Genomic DNA, 25,192 nt, shown 5'->3' with positions numbered 1-25,192 from the left:
TGTGCATGCACATGAAAGCTTATACCTTGAATAAATGTTTGTTGGCCTTAAAGGTGCCTTGGGCTCAAAATCTGTCCTACAGCTTCAGACCAACATGGCTGGCCACCTGGATTTATCTGTGAACTGTGGTTGAAAGAATGACAGTGCAGTTAATGTAGTAAGAGAGTAGCAGAGGGTTTCTCAGACAACAGTGAAAATACTTCAAAGAAAGTTTGCTCCTCTCCTGTTCTATAGGCCCTATATCCAAGCTGGGAGGGAATGGAGTCAGAAAAAGACATACAAGCGAAAGCAAGAGGTCAAGTTCAACAGGGAAACGTACTTTAGTTTAAATGTTATCCTCCTGCCTCACAAAGCTCTGAATTTTCTTTGACGTAGTCCACAAATGTCATTTTGGATGTAATCAACTGTATGAAGATAGCTATAGGTAAAATGCAGCATTCTGGGTAATTCCATCCCATTTTCATTTGCTTTTCAGGATACAATCCTAGCACTGGCTAACGACAGCCTAAGGCAGTGACTGGATTATCTAAGAATGTACTTGAGTCATAGCACAGATCAAGCAAGCAGTTCTCCCAGGGAAAAAGACAGGTTGCTTACCTGTAACTGTAGATCTTCGAGTGGTCATCTGTGCATTCACACTCATGGGATAGTGCGCCTGCGCCGATCCCCGAATCGGTATCTGAAAAGCCCGGGATTTTTTCGCGCTCAGCGCCACTGGGCATGCGCAGGCGTCCCAATGCGCATGCTCACCGGTGCCAGCGCGGGGATCCCGCCAGTTCCTTCCTGACCGCTGGAAGCTCTATACTGGAGGGAGACCGTCAGCAGTGGGGAAGGAGGGCGGGTAGTGTGAATGCACAGATGACCACTCGAAGATCTACAGTTACAGGTAAGCAACCTGTCTATCTTCTTCGTGGTCTCTGTGCTTCACACTCATGGGAGACTAGCAAGCAACGCATACCTGGAGGTGGGAAGACGGTCAACCTGAAGAAACAGCTTGCAGCACCGCAGCTCCCAACCGAGTCCTCTGCTGAGCATGCACGTCCAGCGCGTAGTGCTTCATGAAGGCATGCGGAGAAGACCAGGTAGCCGCCTTGCAGACGTCGGAAAGGGACACACCCTTCAGGAATGCCACCGACGTGGCCATTGCCCTTGTGGAGTGCCCACGAACAGGTCCAGGTAAAGGCTTCTTCGCCAACAAATAACAAAGTTTAATTGTCTCAGTAAGCCACTTGGAAAGTCTTTGAGACGAAATCTTGGACCCTAACTTGGGGGCAGAGTAGGAGACAAAAAGTTGGTTGTCCTTACGAAAACCCCGTGAGCGATCCAAATAAAACAAGAGGGCACGTTTAACGTCTAACGCATGCAGCCTGCGCTCCTCATCCGAGGAAGGGCTAGGGTAAAACGTGGGTAACCAAACTTCTAAGTTAAGGTGAAATTGGGAAACCACCTTGGGGAGAAAAGTGATGTCTGGAGCTAAGGAGACCCCCGCTTCCCTAAAGGCAAGGTAGGGGTAGTCACAGCGCATCGCCGTGAGCTCCCCCGCACGACGTGCCGAGGTAATGGCAACTAAAAATGCAGTCTTCCAAGACAAAAGTTGTAAGGAACATGTTGCCATGGGCTCAAAGGGACGACGAGTCAACTTGTCCAGAACCAGAGTCAAGTCCCACAACTGTGGAGGGGATCTAGAAGGGGGGTGAAGGCGAAACAGCCCCTTCATAAACCTCTTGGAATGAGGGTGAGCGAAAACAGAGTAACCCTCTACTGAAACATGGAAAGCAGAGATAGCTGCCAAATAAACCTTGATGGAAGAGAATACCAGCCCCTCATCCACCAAGGCTAAAAGAAATTAAAAAAATGCCGACAGCCCAACAGAGTAAGGCGGCGTAGGGGAGCCAGCCACAAAGTTACTAAACTTCTTCCACTTCCTCTCATAAGAGGCACGAGTGGAAGGCTTCCTGCTGCTTTGGAGGACTTGCTGGACCCTGGTGGAAAAACCTACTGGTCGATAAACCACGCCGTCAGCTTCAGGTGAGGCACGTTGTGATGGAGTACGTGCCCGCCCTGGGCCGACAACAGGTCCGGATCTGTCGGGAACTGGTAAAAGACCCCCCTCGACTGCTGGAGCAGGATCGAGAACCAGCTCTGACGGGGCCACCAAGGAGTCACCAGGATGCAACGTGGCTTCTCCTGCACTAACTTGTGGACTACCCTTGTCAGTAAAGGCAAGGGTGGGAACATGTAAAGGAACCAGCCCCCCCACTGAAGTAGGAGTCCGTCTCCCAGCGAGGCTGGATCCGCACCTCCCCTGGCACAGAACAAGGGGCACTTCTTGTTCTCCGCTGTGGCGAAGACATCTAGCTGTGGGTACCCCCAACGCTGGAACACCGGCTCCAGGAACCGCCATTGCAGCTCCCATTCGTGTGGGAGAGCTCCACCCCTGCTGAGAGAGTCCGCCTGAATGTTGAGGACCCCCGGCAGATGTGTTGCCTTCACAAAAATGTCCCACTGGAGGCACTCCGTCCAGAGATCCATCGCTAGCGAGCACAGTCTGCGGGACACCGTCCCCCCCCGTCTGTTTATATAACACAGGGCAGTGGTATTGTCCGTAAGTAGTGCCACAGTCTTCCCCGCTAACAGAGGGCGGAAGGAGCGAAGGGTGAAGTGAACCGCCAGCAGTTCCAGGTAATTTATATGGCACCGACTCAGTTTCGGAGGCCACTGGCCCCCCACACATAGATCTTCCAGGTGAGCTCCCCACCCCCACATGGAAGCATCGGTAGCGATAGTCACGGTAGGGATTGGTAGATGAAAGGGAGCCCCGTGACAGATGTTGCTCTCCGATCCCCACCATTGCAGAGATTGGATAGTCCCAGGTGGGATGGAAAACCTCTTTCGAGGCGAGTCTCTGAGAGGACGAAAATGGCGTAAGAACCATAGTTGCAGTCCTCTCATTCGCAGTCTTGCGAAACGTAGCACGCTTGTCGTCGCAGCCATCAGCCCCAGCATCCGCTGGAGCTGCTGGGCCATGCCCCACTGCCGCCTTCGAAGAAGCTGTACCAGATTGATGATGTCCTTTGCTCTCTGCGCAGGAAGGAATGCTCGGTGTCGATCTGTATCCAATAGAGCCCCTATGAATTGAACTGTCCTGGATGGAGTAAGATGGGACTTCTCCAGGTTGACCTGCAATCCCAGTGTGTCGAGCAGACGCAGAGTGATGGCAATGTGCATTGTTAAACTCTCCTTCGACTTCGCCACAAGAAGCCAGTCGTCAATGTATGGGAAGACAACAACTCCCTGAAGACGAAGGTGGGCAGCCACCACACTCATCAGCTTCGTGAACACCCGAGGGGCGGTAGACAGTCCAAACGGCAGGGCCCTGAACTGGAAATGCCGAGCACCCACTGCAAACCTTAGGAAACGCCTGAACGCAGGGTGGATGCTGACATGAAAGTAGGCATCCTTGAGGTCCAGGGTCGCCATCCAATCTCCCTGATTGATGAGAGGCAGGATAGTTTGCAGGGTAGCCATTCTGAACTTCTGGTACAGAATGAATTTGTTCAGACTCCGAAGGTCCATGATAGGCCTCAAGCCCCCGTCCTGTTTGGGGACCAGGAAGTAGCGGGAGTAGAAGCCTCCTGTCCTGGCCTCCGGCGGAACTACCTCTATGGCTTGTTTCTGTAGGAGGTTGTTCACCTCCGCCAGCAGAGGTGGGGAAGGGGGAGTGGTAACTACCACGGACTGGTCTGGGGTCTGAACAAACTCTATTTTGTAGCCCTCTTTTACGATGGACAGCGCCCACCTGTCTGTGGAGATCAACTCCTAGGCAGGCAGGAAAGAGCGTAGGCGGATGGAAGAGCCAACAGTGGGAGCGATGACGCGTGCTTGTAGGAAGTCAAACCCCCTGCTTCTGGGGACGAGCCCCCTTAGACTTGTTGGAGGGCTGGGCCCCGTAACGGTTCCTGCCGTTACCAGAGTAGGAGGGTCGTTCAGGCTGTGCAGGCCGGGGACGCCATTGCTCAGGGGAGAACCTTTGGTAGGGTTTCTTGGTCCAGGGCTTAGGCCACTGCTTGGATCTAGAAGTTTTGGGGGTGGATTGGACGCCCAAGTTCTTGGAGGTCTTGACGCTCTTATTGAACTCTTGCAGCGCCGTGTCGGTTGTGGTGCTGAAGAGCCCGTCACCCTCAAAAGGCAGGTCCTCGATGAAGGTTTTTGTGTCTTGGTGGAGTGCCGTAGACCGAAGCCAGGAGTGACGCCTAATGCAGACTGCAGAGGTGATCTGTTTGGCTGAGGCTTCCACCATGTGTTTCGCTGCAGCCAGTTGTTGTCTGGCCACAGCGAGACCTTCTTTCTGCAGCTTGGTTGCAGCGGCCTTGTTGTCCTCACTTAGAGAAGAGAGGAACGGGGCAAGTTGTTCCAACACGGCATACTGATACCTAGCCATGCAGGCTGCATAGTTAGATATTTTTATGCCGAGTGCCGCAGCTGAGTAGACCTTGCGGCCCATTCCGTCGATCTTCCTCCCTTCTTTGTCCAGTGGAGAGGAGTGAACCTTCCTGGCCTTCGAGGAGGAGGAGACTACCACCGAGTTAGGGCGTGGATGGGTGAATAGAAATTCAGCCCCTGTCTCCTGGACCCTGTACATGTGGTCCAGCTGTTTGGATGACACCGGCGTCGAAGAAGGTTTGCTCCAAGGTTCCTTGACCACTTGAAGGATCACCTTGGTAACCGGTAGAGTGACCGCAGTGGACGTGTTCTTCTGCATTATATCGAACACGTTGTCGTCCACTACGGGTTCTGGCTGGGTCACGGGTAGTCGGAGGGTGGCAGCGATGCATTTCACGAGGTCCCCATAAGACTTTAGATCCTCCGAGGGCGAAATCGGGAGATCCTCAGCCGTCTGGGAGACCGGTGAAGGCTCTAAGTCCTGGACTTCACCGTCCGACTCCGATGAAGAGTCTTGATGGGCGGAATGCTCTGACAGGATCGGGGTTGACTCTCGCGGTGGCAGCTGGACCGGCAGTGGTCTACGTGGAGTTTCAACCGGAACCGACTGTCGATCCGGGGGGACCAACACCGAAGCCGACGCCTTCCTGGATCGGTGCGAGACCCTCAACATGGAGGAATATTCCGATGCTCGCTCCCAGTCCTGCTAGTCCTCCGGGTACCAATGACAGGATTCGTACCGAGAGTAGGGCGGTTGCCAGCTGCGTTGCTCCCATGGTGGTATCGGGAAACGTTGAGGCGCATGAAACGGCTCCGATTCACGTCTGTCTCGGGGTCTGAACGGGACCGACAGGACTATCGGTGCCGACGGTTCCACCTCCGAGGCCGATTCGCTAGCCGACCGTCGACGGGACCCAGAAGATGACGAGCGTTGGGTCAGGTCGATCTGCTCCTGCTCCGATGCCGACAGACGCTGCTGACTCACAGGGCTTCGGCGTGGAGAGGCCAAGATCTTCTTCGGCGGTTTAGGGATCGCCGACACCGGTGTACTGACCGATGGGGAAGGAGTGCGGGGTCGCTTCCGCTTCTCCTTTGATTTCGCCTTCTTAGGAGCTCGGGTCCCCGAGTCCTCTCGGCGCTTCTTAGCGGGCGTATCCACTGAGCCCTCACGGGAACGTTTTGTGGAGCCACGCTCTTCCGGCGGATCGGTCAAAGTCAGTATCGGAGCAGCATCGGCCGATGCAAGCTCCTGTGCCGGGGTGTCGGTCGATTTCGGTACCGATGACTCCATCGGTCTATGAGGGCGAAGCGCCGATTCGGTGAGCGCCGCCGATAAACGAGCCGCCCGATTTTTTCTGGTCTGCTTCGAGAAGCGGAGACAGTGCGGACAGGATTCTACTCGGTGCGCTTCTCCCAGGCACAACAGGCACAGGGAATGGCCGTCCGGAGGGGCGATCTTCTTTCCACAAGCACGGCAGCGCTTGAAAAACCCCCAGCGACTTTCCATAGAAAGAAGCCGCACAAAAAAAACTACTCAGAATGATCTGAGAGAAAAACGGGGGAAAGCGGGAGCGAAGCACCCCAAGGGGCAGTTCGCCAGACAAACAAAGAACGCTTTTTTTTTTTACACTAACACTAACTATACTATACTATTAATTTAACTAACTAACTAACAACTATAAACGGGCTAAGACGAGAAAAAGGCAAAGCCAAGGATTCTCACCGACCGGAGAAACGGAAAGGAAAACCTCTCAGCACAGCGGTCAGAAAGGAACTGGCGGGATCCCCGCGCTGGCGCCGGTGAGCATGCGCATTGGGACGCCTGCGCATGCCCAGTGGCGCCGAGCGCGAAAAAATCCCGGGCTTTTCAGATACCGATTCGGGGATCGGCGCAGGCGCACTATCCCATGAGTGTGAAGCACAGAGACCACGAAGAAGATCAAAGCATGACTGAATCCCTCGCTTTCCAGTGCAATAAATCTATAAACAGGAGCAATGGGCGCCACTTAAGTTAATGTTGGAGAACAGGGGTTCTGATAGTGTTCTCATGAGAGACCTTGGACCCTGTGAAGAAGACCTTCAATAAGAGTACCATAATGGAAGAAAAGCTGGCCTGAAAAAACATTTCTCAGTTATCGTTCTTCCCCAGCAGTTTGCAGCAAGAGGTGCAAAATAAGCCTGCCCAGAGCTGGTAGCCATGTTGGTTTCCCTTGCAAAATGAAACAAAAACCAGGTGGCACCTTAAGAGCTAACAACATCCACAAATCACAGTTATTTTCAGGTTCAACACCTCTCTTCTTCCATAAAGTTTGATTTCCTTCCATATATTTGAAAAACTGAGCTATGACTTTGGGAATTGGGGGGGAGGGGCCAGGCTAGATGTCGTGGCATTGGGTTGGATTTTCTGTCCATTCCAGTCACATAACTGGGCTACAATGGCAGACCTGGCAAGCCTAGCCAGAAATATGTTTCATAATGAGAACCATTTGACATTTAAAATTTACAGGGCAATTGTTTGTGTTTATACATACATACACATTTCTGTTTGTTGTAAACATTACTGTTTACCAGTAAAATGTAAAAAAAAAAAAAAACGAAACAAAAAAAACCCTCCAAAGGACCCAGCTCTCAAAAGTCTGCACCATGAATCTTGACCAGGGGCTCCCAATCGTTGTGAGCCTGTGGGCGCCTTTGGAATTCTGACACAGGGTGATGGGCAAAACCACAAAATGGCTGCCGCAAGAGGTGGAGCCACACACACAAAGGATACCTAAGTATGGGGAGAAGAGGGATGATTTAAAGTTTAAATGAGGGATGCTTTAAGATATATTGTGTAGAAAATACATTGTGAAAGAGGAGTGAAAGAGAATAAAACCAGCACTGTGGTGGTAGCACCACTGAAACAATGCTATCTTAATGTCTCCAGCCAATTGGATCTCCAGTGGCCAATCAGAAGCCCTATTGAACAAGAGATCTATCTGGTCCAAATCTACATTCTAAAAATACCTGGGCTCCAAGGAAAAGTCTTAGTAGGCACCACCACGTTGAGGTTTGTAGGTGTGTGCCGGCATAAAAAATTCTAGTTTCTGGTCATTGTTCGTCTTAAATCAGAACCCACTATTTTGGCACATGCATACATGTGTACCCATGTGCATACGCATATGTGCATACATGCAGACAGGAGAGAAAAAAAAGTGACAAATGTCTTTTGACTTCTACTTATACGGTTGGGATGATGGCAAAGTATGTCCAGTAATGTGCGCCCTTATATTAATAGATCTGAAGACATAACATTCTCATCTGAAGACATAACATTCTCAAGGAGGTAAAATACAATGGCAGAATCAGAACTTTCTGTATTCCAAGGGAGAAAAAGAATTCTACTTTTGTTGTACATTTTGGTAGATAAAGTCACCATCATGCACATAATGAGAGCCAGTTTGGTGTAGTGGTTAAGTGTGCAGTCTCTTATCTGGGAGAACCGGGTTTGATTCCCCACTCCTCCACTTGCACCTGCTGGCATGGCCTTGGGTCAGCCATAGCTCTGGCAGGGGTTATCCTTGAAAGGGCAGCTGCTGTGAGAGCCCTCTCCAGCCCCACCCACCTCACAGGGTGTCTGTTGTGGGGGAGGAAGGTAAAGGAGATTGTGAGCCGCTCTGAGACTCTTCGGAGTGGAGGGCGGGATATAAATCCAATATCTTCTTCTTCTTCATAGACTAATTCATAGACTATAGCTGGACAAATTCACCCATGTATCCTTTTATTACAAAATTTGCACAGGCACAAAACATCTGATATTGTTTACTAGGCATCTGAAAATGTTCACAACCCCCTTGGGGGCGGGGTTGGCCTTTGAAAGATCCTAGACTTGGCTATATTTTTGGTTGCAAAAGCAGATATTTGTCTATTTGCCCAGGCATTGCTCCCTGTATGCAGATCTTTCTTGTTGCTTTATTAAAATATTTCTGTTCTGCCTTAGTTCCTTAGACTCAAGGGTCTTGAGTGCTGGCATCTCTTTTAGAATGTAAGCTTGTCCATTTTCAAGCCAGTCCGCTTCAGATGCCTACACTGCCATCTCAAGTAAAGTTACAGTCTTCAAAATCCACTGATTTCTATGGGCTTAGAAAGATGTAACTTTGCTTAGGATGGCATTGCTAGCCTAATTGTAGCTTCAATTTTTATAACAAAAAATTGTGATTCATCTTCAGCACATTACAAGTCCCAGTTAATACCTAGACAAATCTATGGTGCTATAAGCATTAATTCCTCAGCTAACAACAACACACTGTGAGCAGTTGTGATACCACAAAAGCAGGAGGCATGACAAACCTGAAACATCTAAATGATAACTTTGCATGCAGCTGTAACAAGTTAAATTTACCTTTCAGGTGTATGGATTTTATAAGTCTTCTGTGGAGGCTTCTCAGAGATCGAAGATGAGAATCTTTAAACTGCACCAGACACCATTATGTAAAAGAACTGGAGTTAATCAGGCAGTACAATTTCTTTAGATCGTGTTTTGGCAAGTGGAAATGAATTCTTGTGGCAGCGTGTCTCTACGGTAGCCACATTCCAAAGCATAAATATAATCTTCCACATAATTGCAAGAATTCTGGCTGCAGCATGGATTTGACCATACTGTTTCCCTTTCACAAAATCATAGTATTTTTAGGATTTTTCCTCTTCCAGATTCTTAAGGAAGAATATTCTTACTGGTTCAACATTAACTGTAGCTTGCATACATAGTTTTTATGTCATCTCCATGCATTTTATATGACAAAAGTTGACTGTCAGGAGCAGACACCAAAACAGCAAGCCCGGGAGAGTTTATATTAACATGATGCCATTCATCTGCTTTGCCTGTTGTTAATTCTACAGGTGTCATGGGTGCTGGGGACCCTTCAGAGGAAGTTGAGTCTGATGAGGAAACTGTGCCCCTGCCACCTGCACCAGTGCCCCTGCCTCCTGCTGGAGAAGATCCCAGCCCCCCTGCCTCGCCCTCTCGGGTGGCTCGTGTGCGTGACCGCCTCCGGCAGGACCTCAGGGATCGGAGGAGGGCGGCACGCTCACAAGCAAGACGCTCCCTGAGCCCTGAGTTCTGAGAGGATTCTGGCCCTTCTAAGAGCAAGGATGCTTGAGTGGTAACAGGATCCTGGCTGCCTCCCTGAGCCAGCAATTAGCCCAAACGGGCAACAGCCAGCAGAGGGCTATATAGCTGTGGGCTTTGGGAGGAAGCTTTGTGGAAGCAACTAGTCATCTCCCTGACATTCTAGCATCCACTACGGCTTGACTTTGGTTCCTGACTCCCTGACTTTGGCTTTGGACTTCTGGACTCCCTGACCTCGGCTTCTGGACCTCAGACCTGCGATACTTCTACAGTGATTCGGATTTGGCACCTCGGACCCTCCTGCTTACTGGCTACAGACCTCGGACTGCCTCTGGACTTTGCCTGACCCGGCCCCAGCCGTGACAACAGGTCAAGATCACAGACGAAATTTGGAGACGCAAAGGACATGACTGTAGGAGCTGACCAGATACATAAAGACATTTAAGCATACTGCCTGCATCAATGATAGCTAGGCTTGCTATCTGCCTGATGATGGTAGGAAACCTTCCTCCCTTGTCCTTAGTCTGTACCCTCAATATTTTGAGGAGAAAAAACAAGGAGGCATCAATTCCCCTAGTTTCTAAGGTTTTTACTACTGAGATTAAGGAAACTTCCTAGAGCATCATCCAGAAGTAATGTTACATCCTCCTGAACCTTCTACCTCCCCAAGTACTGCTCCCCAAATCTCCTGGCCTTTGCTGGAAACCCTAACTGCAGCTGGTACTTTCTGCCTCTCAGCTCCCACACTATTGATTGGAGCTTCCTGAGGAGGTGAGTGGAGCACCATCTCTGGGAACATTTAGCCTCTTGTTCTCCTGCCCTACATACTTGCTTTGAAATTATGTCCCAGGCTGAGACACAAGACTTACTTACTAGGGTGCTATGGTAACAATAATCATCTTTTCCCTAACCTAAATTGTTTTAGTTAGGGTAACCATTTTGTACTTATTGTATGCTTGATTTTAAGTTTGTTCTTGTTTTCCCACAATGAACCTTGTTTGGGTGTTTCAAGAAAAATATCACAGAGTTGCCTTGGATATTTAATGTACTGGCTTGCCCCTTGGCTCAACCTTATTTGAGATAATGGTTTCTGGGACTGGACAGGGTCTACTGGACAGTCTCCTTCCCTGTGTTTGGCAAATAACGGGAATTATGGGTCTTACATCAGATCCAGATACACCAGCTTTTTGTGCTGTCATAAAACTTTATCTAACGGCATAACAGACGGCAACTTCTCGCTTCCGAAGTAAAGGCAAACACGAAAACTGGTTTGTCAGCTACTGTTCCTGCACATACAAAATGACCCCAGGATTCCGTGCGTATGTGGAGGAAGGAAGCATTTATCTCAGTGACGCTAATATGAATCAGAAACCAAAGACCTCATCCATTCAGCTGAGCAAATGGGAATTTAAAACACACACACACAATACCGAAGCCCAGGACTGATATTCAGGTAGCATTTCTGCATTGTCTCAAAATCCAGAAGTCTTTATTTTAGGAAAGAGGTTTTTTTTTTTAAGATGGGGCTTCTAAACAGTATAAATGCAACCTAAGACCATGAAATGAGTTTTAAAGAAGGGACCAATTATGGTTAAAATCGTTTGCAGAAATTATACGCACATCCCCTTTGATTATTTTTTTATTTTTTTTTTATTTATCTGGGATTTATATCCCGCCCTTCCCACCGAGTGGCTCAGGGCGGCTTACAACATATATAAAACTAACATAAAAATATAAAATTACACTTTAAAATTAACATTTCATAATATATAAGTAAAATCAAACATTTGTTATAAATGTACATCATTAAAACAGACAGCGGTCGTGGAGCTACACTCTATTCAGATTCAGATACAAATTCAGTATACAGTATTCAGTAGTCGGTATACAGGGCCGTTAGTTGTGGGCCAGCCGGAAGAGGACTGTCTTACAGGCCCTGCGGAATTGGGTGAGATCCCGCAGGGCCCTTACCTCCTCCGGCAGCTGGTTCCACCAAAATGGAGCCATTACAGAGAAGGCCCGGTCCCTTGTGATCTTCAAGCGGGCTTCCTTTGGCCCGGGGACAACCAAAAGATTTCGAGATCCCGATCTCAGTGCTCTCTGGGGAACATGCGCTAATAAGAAGAGCGCTACTGAATCAGACCAATGGTCCATCTAGATCAGCATCCTCTAGTGTTGCCATCCTCCAGGTGGTGGCTGGAGATCTCCCTCTATTACAACCGATCTCCAGGTTACAGAGATCAGTTCACCTGGAGAAAGTGACTGTTTTGGAAGTTGGACTCCATGGCATGATATCTCAAATCCTGCCCCCCTCAAACTCCACCCCCAAAATCTTCAGGTTTTTCCCAACCTGCAGTTGGCAGCCCTAATCCCGACTCACACAGTTGCCAACCAGGTTCCCTAGGGGGTCAACGAACACGGCACAGGCCTTCCCCTGATACTGTCACCTGAACTCCGCTGCCTCTTAGTATGGAGGTTCCCTTTACACACAAGGGCTAGCAGACATTAATGTTCCTGTCCTAACCACTTTCAATGCCATCTTTGCCCAACGTAAAGCTTCTGCATGGTAGAGTAATATAGAGAAGATTCAAAATTACATCTTCAATAATGGCATAATAGTTAACACACACACCAGTTTATTATCTTATAAGTGAAGTCGATGGGCAAATTCTCCCCCTAGTTGAACCCCTGAAGAGTCAACAAACCCAAACTGCATTCCTTGAACAGCCTGCCTAGCATAGTGGAACCAACATGAATTCTGTACTCTGTTTAATATTAAAATAACCACTTTTTAAAAATAAGACCTTTTGTGGCTTACAACTGACTTCAGCCAACACACTACAAACAGGATTCAGATCAGAAAATGTTATGCCACAATTTACCTTGTAATTGTGCTACCTTCAAGACTAACACAACACTCTTTGCTCCTTTCACCAAAACAGAAGAATATTGCTACCATCCTGGCAGGCCAATCTTTAAAAATACCTATGCTGAATTTTTCTGTACAAATGTCCTCTAAACCTAGCCAACTTTGAGCTGATTTGCACAAAGAATATATGCTTCCTTCAATTGCAGTAATCTGAAGGGATGGTATTTTATGAAAGTATCTTGATATGTACCTAATTTTCTGGCAAAATGATAAATGCTTGAATGGAGTGTTCCATAAGCCTATTTGCATAAAAGGATATCAAGGAGCGTCTCAAAGTAACAAAAATGCCAACAAAAAAGGGGATTTGGAAGATGCTCCCCAGAAGAAAACTCTGCTGCACTGAACACAAATTGCTATTAGACGCTTGCTAGACATTCCAAACCAACAATTAGCATTTGGCTCTTCCTGCAGTGCTGACAGACAACATCAAAACAAACAAATTTAAATATTTCAAACAGCAATGACTTAAGCAATATGCTTCGTAATTCAGGAATGCATGCCTCATCTACCTTTACTTCTCAAGTAATTAATTTACTTTATAACAGTCCTCTCAAGAAGACAAAGAAAGTTATGAGTAATTTAGATCCCAAATCATTAACACTGCCAAGGCAAACTAAAAAGGCTTGTGTACATATGGATCCTCCCTTAAGTGCTTTTGCAGTCAGATTGGTAAATTTCATTCCACTTTGCAAGTGAAGAATTCATGCATAAATATGTAAATGATACTGTGACAAACAGCAACAATAAGCATGCTAAGGACCAGTGAGTGACAGCTGATAGAACTCACTCTCATTGGTGGACTGCTTTGAACTGTCAAAGGAAAGTGGCAGTTAGGCAGTTGAAAAAGTCAATTAGGGAGCTGAAGGGAGTTAAAGACTGACTGGAGAAGGGAGCAGAGGTCTTTCAGAGATGCTCTCAAGAGTGTGACAAAAGTCACAGGGCAGAGTCTAATACAGAGTCCATGAAGTGGGTTTTAATTCTTAGTGACTCTGGTGAGAGACTGCTGTCAGAAGTGAAGGACAGGCTCAGTATCTGTCAATCAAATCAGCATATCTTGAGGGGGGAAACAGTCCCTTTATGAAGTCCAAGGGTGGTGGGTGGGGGGAGACTGAAAGGCTGGCAGATCAGGCTTTGGAAAAGGGATTTTGAAGCAACAGTACAAGATCCTCAAAAGGAGCCAAACACCCAGGTTACTAGAAAGGGCAGAGAGTAATGATCGTGCCACCAGGAGAAGGTCTAGTGCAGAGACTTTGGTCTTATACCCACAGGGACAAAACATAGGGCACTCAAGTTGTGTGTAAAATTGTGAAGTGGAAACATTAACTAGAAATATAGTCTAGTCATCAAAAGTTAAACCAGAAAGATACTTGAAACTTTAGGGAAAGTGAAGCAACTTTCAGGGAAACACTGTATCATGTGTAGTCAGTCACCTCAGAAGTGTTGTGTGCAGTTTTAAATGTCTGTTTCCATCTGTAAAGCCCAAATACCTATGTACATATTAATCCCCTTTCCTGTCAGTGTGTTTTAATAAAACAACTTTTGTTTAATCCTTCTCTTTGCCTACTGTGCCATTTTCTGAGGGGTAAAATTTTAAAACAGAAATAGTGACAGCATGATCGATTTTAGTGAAGTGCTGGTTAAATCAGTCATGCCCATCCCATAATTGGCGGCAGCAGTTGGGATTCAAAGTCCTCCCCCCCCCAATAGATACATTAAACTCATGAACTATCAGTTAAATGCTCTTCTCTTGCCTTCTATTATTAGTAGTGGGACTTTTGTAATTAGAGAATACCTCCTGAAATTGTAGTATTAGCAGTAGTAGTCCAATTTGGAGCCAAATAAATGAAGAAAAAGACAACATTGGATTTATATTCTGTGCTCCACTCAATCTCAGAGCGGCTCACAATCTCCTTTATCTTCCTCCCCCAAAACAGACACCCTGTGAGGTAGGTGGGGCTGAGAGGGCTCTCACAGAAGGTGCCCTTTCAAGGACAACTCCCATGAGAGCTATGGCTGACCCAAGACAATTCTAGCAGCTGCAAGTGGAGGAGAGGGGAATCAAACCTGGTTCTCCCAGATAAGAGTCCGCACACTTAACTACTATACCAAACATGGACGGCAATGCAAAAGTGTATTTCTTGTCCTTCATGGAGGTGTATCTGCTTGCCCTTTTAGTTTTGGGGAATGTTTTCATTTATTTGGCACCAACTGGTCTGGCTCACACACCCTCTGCAAGATGAGCCAGCCAAGTGTCTAGAAGGCACTCTAAAACCATCATCCTCCTCCTCTTCAGCCTGGTTCTTGCTTTGACCAGCATCCAGTAGCATGAGACATATTGGTGTCACTTCATACCCGAAGCAGTAACAGCTGCAGCTCCCTAGGTCCTATTCGGGGTTGGGGTCCATCATGAATTAGACAACCTGTGTTAAGGTCAATCCAGCCTCAATATTAGCTATCTTCACTATGCAGAAAAACTGACAAAAAAGTCATCCTAGCAAAGCAAACAACACAGCATCGGTTTTACTGACAGTGTTTGAATAAGAAATATTAAGTGAACTATAAAATATAATTACAAGTTCATTTAAAGCATTCACGGAACTGCTCAATATGCCTGGAAAAGAGGCATCCTCAGCAGCGTGAGCAGAGTTGTGCTAAAGGAAGACAGCTTCCCTGATGTTTCCCTGTCACGGCAGCTCTTCGCATCCGATATCATGTTCCTTGCGGTTGCTGACCTAAAGGAACAGCATAGTGCTGGTGGGGAAACTGGAAGTCTGCAGCAGGAAGGAGGAAATCAGCAAAGATCACCTTCCCCAACTCCACAAACAGAACAGGTGTTTCCCCCTCTTAAGGAGCTGTCATAGCACCGTCAGAACAGCACCACAGGATCCAAGCCACAATCTCCAGGACTTACCTTGCATATAGGCCTCTATCTGTCTAATAAGCTCATAAGACTTTGATCGATCCAGCAGTGTCCTGATTGCAGGAAGTGGGTCCAGAATGATGGTTTCAGGATGAGCATCAATATACTCCTAAGAGAAAGATGAAATATGCACATAATGTTAGGGAACAGTGCAGTGGATTTGTTGGAAACATGGACAATGAATATATGAGGGGAACAATACCATGTAACAATGAAGATGCACCAAGTTCAGCATATCTAGCACTAAATATCACCTGAATTTCAGGTGTCCTGTCAATTTACCCAACACGTCTTGCAACTTTGAGAAAAGCAGCAGCTTAGGTTAATGATGCTACACTGATAACCACATTCCAAAACTGGAAGGCTGTGGACTATGAAATATCTCTATCTTCCCACCCTACATGCTGAATGGACATGCAAAGTAGATAAAACACTAAAAAGTCTTCCTTAAATCCTTGGCCAAATGAACATGCTGAACTCCCCAGGGCAAAAAAATGAAACCATGAAAGACCCTCAGGACCATTACTGGGGCAATATCCAAGACTACTAAATGCTTGAGCAGCACTGAAGTTAATTCTGTCTCTATAGTTCAACAAGATGGGTAGCCGTGTTATTCTGTCTGTAGCAGTAGAAAAAAGCATGAATCCAGTAGCACCTTAAAGACTAACACAATTTGTGGCAGGGTATGAGCTTGTGTGAGTCACTGCTCACTTCTTCAGATCTAACTAACAAAATCTGTGACAGAGTCTGAGCTTTCATGAGCTTTTAAAGAAGTGAGCAGTGACTCATGAAAGTTCAGACTCTGCTACAAATTTTCTTAGTCTTTAAGGTGCTACTGGACTCTTGCTCTTTTCTATAGCTCAACAGAGTGTCTATGATGCCTTGAGGCTTGACCATATTGCAAGTGCCCACATCTGCTGTGAGCACCGGACAATATTACTGGACCATCTAGCCCAGAAGACTATATGACAACAGGTAGTGGTTCTCCAGGTGAAGGTGCTTCCCAGTTGTGCTCCCCAAGCTAGTTTTGTTTTTTGTTTTAAATGGAAATTCTGGGCTTAAACTTGGGGCATTCTGCATATGAAACATATGCCAAATTATGATGCCTCTCTCATCTCCTACAATTATTCCTGTGACTGAACAAAATAAGGAACATAGCAACTGTACTGCTAGGGAGGCACACAATGCCTTGCATGGTACATTTGCACATGTAATGTTTCAGGACTGCCAGCATGCTACAACTTATGATAATGATTAATCCGGAATCCATATTCTTAAACAAACCTATAAAAAACCATATATCAACTTGTCTTCTTAAATTTGGCTAAGCAAGCAAGGGGAAGGAGGGGAAGGAGAATTCAAATGTTTTAAATATACTGGAGTCATCTGGACAGTGAGCTCCAGGGTGTTCCTGCAGATTGCATACCCTGTATTCCTCCTTGATTAAGGAGCATTACTGTTGGTCTCTTGATTGACAGCTACACAAAGTTGGTCCCGCTCAATCAGCCCTCCTAAGTAGTGTAACTGTTTTACCTAGGCTTGTTACCACCTCCTCAGCTTGGTTTTATCAAGCATACATATCATATTTACACACATCTCCATGTAAAACTTTCTGAGAAGACTGTGCTCCTGGCTTGCGATCAGCCTGACCCAGAGACACTGCATGTGTCTTTTCTTTCTATCTAATCTTTAACACAATACAAGACAAACAAAAAAGCGACTTGTGGGTAGTATTGTCCTTTGTCTGGTAATACACATTAGCAAGCCCTTGGCTGGCAGGAAGCCAATAAGGAAACTCCTGTCTGATTGTTCCTAGAACACCATAGGAGAGCCACAGTGTGCCAGGGGTGAGGGATAGAGACTGCAGGAGAGAAGGAACAGAATAGGTTATCGGAATGTTCTCCATCACATCTGAGAACCAACAATAATTTGCAGTGGAGAGGGCACGTTTGGCCTTTTCCTTCTCCACCATCCAGCTCTCCTAGCGAATCTGCAAGACTCTGTTAGTGGAAAATAGAGACCAGCTCTAGGTCAGTTTCCTTTGCCAAAGTTGTTCTGTACTTTAGAACCAACAGTAGTAGCTCCTGGGTCTGCCTCAAGACCACAACAACCATCTGGCTTGGTTCCTCCAATTCAAGCGGCTCTTGCAGAGGTCTTGAAAAATTCCCAGGCACTAGCTTTATTTCCTGCTGCTACAAAGAGCCTGTTTGGTGTAGTGGTTAAGTGCGCGGACTCTTATCTGGGAGAACTGAGTTTGATTCCCCACTCCTCCACTTGCAGCTGCTGGAATGGCATTGGGTCAGCCATAGCTCTTGCAGAGTTGTCCTTGAAAGGGCAGCTTCTGTGAGAGCTCTCTCAGCCCCACCTACTTCACAGGGTGTCTGTTGTGGGGGAGGAAGGTAAAGGAGATTGTGAGCCACTCTGAGATTCAGAGTGTAGGGCAGGACATAAATCCAGTATCTTCTTCTTCTTCTCTGTCCAGCATCAGGAACACCAGAACATACCAACACAGGAACAGATATCATTCTTTGATAAGACAAGACAAGACAAGACAAGATAAATTTATTTTTATATCCCGCCCTCCCCCGCCAATGGCGGGCTCAGGGCGGCTCACAGACACGGAACACCATGATATAAGTAAAATACAGTATAAAACAAACAATTTTAATTTACAATTCAGTTACAAATTCAATCACATAGTTAATTAGATGGATAAAACGGTGCTATAAAGTGCAATAGATCACGATCGTGTACAAGATGGCGGGATGGCTACAGATCCGTTTAACCAGGTTTGAGGCTGCTGTCTCTATCATCCATTGAATCACATGGATGCATCATGTCATTATGAATCACATTAGCAACCCCTGCTACTCTATTAAAAGGTGTGTGGGTAGCACCATATGTGAATATGCATTCCACCTTAATATCTACTACTTCTGCCCAGTTGATTATCAGAAGTGATATGACAGCAACTTTACCACTCCAGGTAATATAAAATCCAAGAACTTAGTTAAATACTCTTTGAACTCATCCTTTTTCCTGTCTGCAGATCTGTCAAGTAGGAACTTTGTTCTTAGAGGCATCTTAGAGACCACTGCCATACTGTCAGTCCTCGTTCAGACCTGCAGCAGCTGTTTTGCTCAAACCATATGCCAACAGTACATTTGACATTCTTGAGAATGTCAAGACATTTCAAGAGTCACTTTAATGCAATGGCACTGGGCATAAAACCAGCTAAATAATTTGTGTCAACAACAACTCACAGGCAAAGAACATGCTTTGTATCTGGAAGATCCCAAGTTCATTTCCTGTCATGGAGAGTTAGAAGAAGGTATTGGATGGCAAGCATCAGGGGAAATATTCTTTTACTGAGATTTTGTAGGGACCCTGGAGTGTTGCTGCCAGTTAGTGAAGCTCTTGCAGAAGTTAGATGGACCAAGACTCTGACTCCATTGAAGGCAGCTTCATATGTCAATCTTCTTGTGGAACATATTTCTTCTGAAGATACCAAAAACTCTATACAGCCAACTACATGTGATTCATAGGTCATTAAAATTAGCTTGTATGGATGAAGAACCTATGACGACATATTGCCTAATTTTCTTGTACACTTTCAATCAAAAGCACAGCCTGGGAGCAAGATAGCTTGAAAATCTGGATGTCTTGTAACATCCAGAGAGATTTCAGGAGAGGTTGTGTGGTATTAAAATAATTATTGGCTGGTCTCTTTTACTAATCAGAGAGGGACATTACAATTGGCATCTGCAAAATGCCCCCTAAATACCTAGAGGAGAGGAGTTCTACAAGGCCAGCAAGAATTAAGGTCCTGAGATGGGGATCACACACCAGGAGCTTAAGTAGGCCAGATTTCAGCAATAGTATAACACCTTTCTGTTCCCCAAACAAAGTCAGGTCTGAAGTAACAGGACAAATTTGAGGCCAGTAGTACCTCTAAGACTAATGAAGTTTAATTCTGAGTATAAGCTTTCATGTGCATGCACACTTCATCATGCACACAAAAGCTTTTACCCAGAATTAAACTTTGTCGGTCTTCAAGGTATCACTGGACTCCAACATGGTTCTGTTCCCCAAACAGTGCGTGAAAAAATATTCCATGATAAATAAGTCAGTTTAGAAATGCATGTTAAGTAATTAACCCAGCTTTTCAAGCAAGCAGTGCAAAAGCACCTAGTAAGGAAAAGGAGTTAATTCCCAAAAACCAGTTAAGAAGCAACTGTTTTTATATCCTTTTTGGACTTACTGCACTAACTTTGGGGATGCTACAAATACTGTTCAGAAAGACTATTGTGCAAGTTCTGGTTAAGCAAGAACACAAACCTTGCTTAGAAGCTGTTGTGCTCCTAGGATCAAGCTTTCTTTAGCCATGGTTTTCTACTATTAAGAAAAAAAGCTCTTCCTAGATTATGCAGTTTGCTAAAAATGAAAAAGTTATGTGACCACTTCACTGAGAGAAATATGTCAGTATTTTTTTTTAATGCAAGCAAGGGAAATGCCCCTTTGAGCAATAGCAAACTGAAATGGCTATATTAAGGCATTACTTATTTTTAACTTGACCTTGGATTCCTCTAACTCTGCATCTCTTAGTTAGGTCCAGGAAGTTAAAACTGGTCAGGAATACTGACCACCTTATGCAACAAGCTAATGTCTACTGGCTCAGCTACTTTCACACAGATTTTAGAGTAACAGTGATTGCACTATTATCGGTGGTTTGTTTTAGCCCACTTGGGAAGGATCTCACTGCTATTTTGCATTATAGGCTATACAGCCCATCATACTATGACATTCCATTTGATGGAACGGCAGTTAACTTATGTGCTGGTTTCTAGAAGAAGTAGGTTTTTAATACCCTGCTTTACTCTCCCCTAAGGAGTCTCAAAGCAGCTTACAGTCTCAGAGGCTTAGAGTTCTGAGAGAACTCTGACTGGCCCAAGGTCAACCAGGCTTCTTGGGGAGGAGGAGAGGGGAATCAAACCCAGTTCTTCTGATTAGAGTCTGCTGTTCTTAACAACTACATCATTCTCACTCTCTAGACCGCATACAATAAGTAATGAAAGGAAAACATAGTTCTGGGAGGGGAAAAGAATATATAAAGCATTAAAAGGTAAGCATCCAGCTTACTCTTGGATACATATGGAATTGCTCTCAAACTCTGTGACTTGCTGGCCAGCCCACTGCTGTTTCAACTTTATGTACAAACCACTTAACAGCCCTGCTTCTATGTCAGACCAACATCTCTGTATTGCACTTCTGACTTGGACCATGCAGGATGAACATCTTATGTCGAGACAAACCAATGGTCCATCCATACAGTCCAATATTTGTTCTGATTGACGGTGGCTCTCCAGAGTTTCAGGTGAAGAAAGATTCCTACCCCCCCAAAAAAGTCCTCTACCTTGGACCTTTTGATTACAGATGCCTAGGACTGAACCTTTTGAAATGCAAAGTATGTACTCTCCCAGTGACCCCAACAGAGAGAGAATCCATTGAGAGAATCAGATTATTGCATGTTTTCAGTTCATTTCAGGATCTGATTTATTTAAGCATTTGAGGGGTGAATCATATACAGGGAGTGAGAGGGTAATCAAATTGTTCTCAGTACATGCAAGATTGGCATCTATGAGAAGCAGGGTCTTTCCTTTGGGGGTGGTATTTTTTGTAATTCTGTGTGTGTGCAGACATGCCTGGAAGTCATGGCGACTTCTGGCGATTCCCAACTGGGGCATGGAGAACATTCAGAAAAACTGCTTGATACAGCCTGCCTCTGCTCCCACTCCTGGTATTCCAAGGGGGGGGTTGTCTCCCATCCAAGTACTTGCCAGGGTTGGCCCTGCTTAACTTCCGAGATCTGACGAGATTGGGCTCGTCTGGGCTATCCAGGTTAGAGCAGAATAATAATAATAATAATAATAATAATAGTAATAGTAATAATAATAATAATAATAATAATAATAATAATAATAATAATAATAATAATAATAATAATATTATTTTATTTTTATATCCCGCCCTCCCCGCCAGGCGGGCTCAGGGCGGCTAACAGACATGGGAGTCCCATGATTCACATAAAACAGCATAACAGACATGGGAGTCCCATGATTCACATAAAACAACATAACAGTTTAAGCAAGGCCTTTCCTGTAGCTGCTTCAACACTGCAGAATACTCTTTTTCCAGGAGGCACACATGATCCCCCAATCATCAGGGCCGGATCTAGGGGGGGCAGAGGGGGGTGCTTGCCCTGGACATTGATGGAGGGGAGGTGCCAAGTTGGGTATGGAGTCCACTGTATTCTATGGGATCATAAAACAGAATGGCCCAAAAGGGGGTGTCATTTTTTAATTTTGCAAAAACCCCCCCTTAAAAAACATGTAGATCCGGTTCTGCCGATCATGCCCCTTCTTGGAGGCAAACAGACATTTGTGTTTCATCACACCTTGAAGGACAGACAAGCTTTGCCAGCTGAATTTAGATGCTGGAAGATGGACCTTGTGCTGTCAGTTCTGGGTTTTGTTTTCGTTAGTTCTAATAACAGCATTTTGCTTTTAGGCAACAGACTGCTTTGTAAATGCAGCTACTGAAAAGAAGTAACATACAGAACAAAGTTTGAGTCCAGTGACACCTTTAATAGAACATAGTTCAGCCCAGTGCATTCACACAAAAGCTTATACCCAGAATTAAACTTTGTGGGTCTTAAAGGTGCCACTGGACTCAAGCTTTCTTCTGTTGCTTCAGCTCACCTGATTGTGAGTGAATACAGGGTTAAAAAAACATACTTGGTATCAGGGTTTTTTGTTTTTTTTTTTCGTGCAAATAAAATTTATTAACCACTCATCAGGTTCACAGACGAGTGGTTAATAAATTTTATTTGCACGAAAAAAACAAACAAAAAAAAAACCCTGGGGTTTTTTTTGAGCAGGAACGCACAGGAATGCAGTTCCGGCTGCCATGGTGTCAGGGGCCATGGCCAAATATGCAAATGAATTCCTACTGGGCTTTTTCTATTAAAAAGCCCTATGTGGAACAATGGTGACATCAGGGTGTGTGGCCTAATATGCAAATGAGTTCCTGCTGGTCTTTTTTCTTCCAAAAAAAGCCCTGCTTGGTATGATTTACTACACTTGGTATGATTATGGGGACTTTTCAACTTGGACTTTAAAAAAAAAAATCTAAATGAACTAGTTTTCCAGTCTTCTTCAAGTAATGCTTTTCACATGGACTTTTTTTGTTAAAGAACTCCTATTCATATGCAAAGCTGCCTATTGTTCTATCAAAGGCAGTACTGTCTACCAAGACTGGCAACAGCTCTCCAGGGTTTTCAGGCAGAGGTCTTTCACATCACTTACAACCTGATCCTTTTGAGATACCAGGGATTGCACCTGGGACTTTCTCTGTGGAAAGCTGGTGCTCTACCACTGAGTAGTCCCCTGTGTGTTGCAGAGAATCTTGAGAATTGTTCTAAGCCACACAGAATTATTTTCACAGCTGTACAGTGCAGGGGGAAAGCAGGAGAGGTTGGACAAGCTGTCTTTCGGGGACATTATGGAAGTCTTTGGTGAGAAGTTCCAGGTTTCACTGGAACTCAGTCTACCACCAAGAAAACAAACAATCACAGAGCCCCAAATTTAAGAGCAAGTTTACACGTCAGTTAAAGCCTCCGGTATTTTTACCCAGGCACCCCAAACTTCAGGTTTTTAATAACCGGAGAAGCAGTAAGAATCATCTACCTCTGTCCATGGAGACATCCAATTAGTAGCCATGCCTGTGTTCTGCTCCCACTAACAGACTGGCATGCAATGTATTTTACCCTACATACATTTCTATGTAGGAAAATATGTGAACCGGAATGAGGGAATATCAGCACCAATTATTTGCATCACAAGGATAGTGAATGGAGAGCTGATGAACTCTCCTCCATACAGCACAACATGAAGGTGCCTCCTCATAAACACATTCCTAGAGGAAGTGAAGTAACATGAAAAACAGCTTCAGTCACCCAAACACTAGTTTTTCACAGCTTATTTTACATTCGTGTCTACTTGATTCATTTTAAAAACTTTCAGTGTTTTTGAGCTAATGGCTGTCCCAATAAAAGATAGATGTCACTGATCTGTTTTGGCCTGTCCTTGGTTACAGCTGCATTAACGCTTTTAATGTTACTTTACCACTTCAAAGACAACACGCAAGTTTACTAAATGATCCCAAATGCATTTGCTCTATGTTTATTTTAATATTTCACCTTATTTTAATTGCTGCAGTGTTTTAAGTGGTGGTGTAAACTATCTTGAAAGCTCTTGGAATGGGAAGGCAGGGCAAAAAATGAAAATAAAAGAAAAATTGGCTTGCCGCTTCTAATGGACTGTGTTCAACTATGAAACCCAATAAAAGCCAAGTGTGGATCAAACTGAGAATCCATCGATTCCAGATTCCCATTTCTAGCAGTGGTCAACCAAATTAGCAAAGACCAACAGCAAGGTGGTGTTGCCTTCAGGCAGGGTATTTGACATCTCAGGAGGCCTGTAGCCATGAGGGGGGGCCTGTGGGGGCACTGCCCCTGACTCCCAGGCAGGGCTCCCCGACTTCCAGAGGGCCTCCAGCACACAGTCTGCTTTTTTCTTTTTTTGCCATGGCTGAGTCAGCGAAGCATCAGTGGCAGCCAGAGCCAGGAAAGCTGAGCAGGGCACAGTGCACTGTGGCATGAAAAGCAATAGGTGGAGAGGAGGGAGGCAGAGGAAGCCACGTGGAATGAGCTTGTGAGAGGGGGATGGGTGGAGTTCCTGGCTGCAAAGTGCCAGGGTGGGAGAGAGGGAGGCGGAAGGAAAACACCCCCCACCCCAGCATGCAAGGTGCAGTCCCTTCTTTACTCCAAAGTTTTAGGGTTGGCTGCCTCAATTTGCCCACATTCAGAGCCTCCATCTTTTGCTCCTACCCTAGAAAATTTCTGATAAGCAGCAAGCCCCACAGTGGATGGAGAAGGGTGCCCCCTGGCTTTTTAAAAAGCCCACTGACTTGTAAAATCCTGGCTACGGCCCTGCATCTCAGTTGTGAAGTATCTGCCCAGGAAGACTCAACAAAGTCCAGCCTGAGCTTCATCCTCTGGAGGCAATGTATGAATTATCTCCATTGGCTATTTGACAGCCGGGAGACAGCCTGGAACAATGATTACATGTCAGTATGTGCTAGGCACTGGAATGGAAGCAGGCAATCAGTTACAGACCTAAACAAATAACAGTTGCATTAACAAAATCCTCTTTGCAGTTTGCCTGGGAATTTTCTAAGGGGAAAGCCTTTTAAAGCCAATCCTCTGGTAACGGAGAAAGAAAGAAAATAACTACAGTCATATATGGAGTTTACATTAAGAACAGGCAGGCCAGTTGCAAAAAGATAAATGGAAGGCCTAATTAATAAAAAAGAAATATGTCTCTATATGGAACATATTCTCAGCTGCTCTGTGTCCAGAGCAAGATTTTATATTAACCGGCCCATATTTCATTTATTTATACTCAAGTACTGACCTCCATATATCTATCTTCATTTGCACAATAGATATACACACACATAGAATCATAGAGTTGGAAGGGACTTCTAGGGTTATCTAGTCCAAAAGGAAAGACAGCAATTCATTAAACTGGACATAAATTAATCAAATGGAGACAGAGAGGGTGATAAGCTAAATCGTAAAAGGCTCTGTTACTTACAGTGCAATCCTGTGCTGAGTTACTCCAGTCTAAATCCATTGATTTCAACAGGCTTAAGACTGGAGTAACTCTACACA

General features: G+C 45.4%; 1 protein-coding gene across 2 annotated transcripts in view; it reads right to left on the bottom strand.

Moving 5' to 3' along the window:
- The window catches only part of ITPK1 (inositol-tetrakisphosphate 1-kinase), a 188,814-nt gene that overhangs the window by 34,873 nt on the left and 128,749 nt on the right, over positions 1 to 25,192 (bottom strand). For both annotated transcript variants that reach the window (XM_060261858.1, XM_060261859.1), the window contains one exon: positions 15,391 to 15,508. In XM_060261858.1, the coding sequence (XP_060117841.1) occupies positions 15,391 to 15,508 (118 nt within the window). The remainder of the gene's footprint in view (positions 1 to 15,390; positions 15,509 to 25,192) is intronic.

The sequence above is a fragment of the Heteronotia binoei genome, chromosome 21 (genome assembly GCF_032191835.1).
Source record: "Heteronotia binoei isolate CCM8104 ecotype False Entrance Well chromosome 21, APGP_CSIRO_Hbin_v1, whole genome shotgun sequence".
Lineage (NCBI taxonomy): Eukaryota > Metazoa > Chordata > Lepidosauria > Squamata > Gekkonidae > Heteronotia > Heteronotia binoei.
This window is presented reverse-complemented; position numbering and strand designations above follow the sequence as displayed.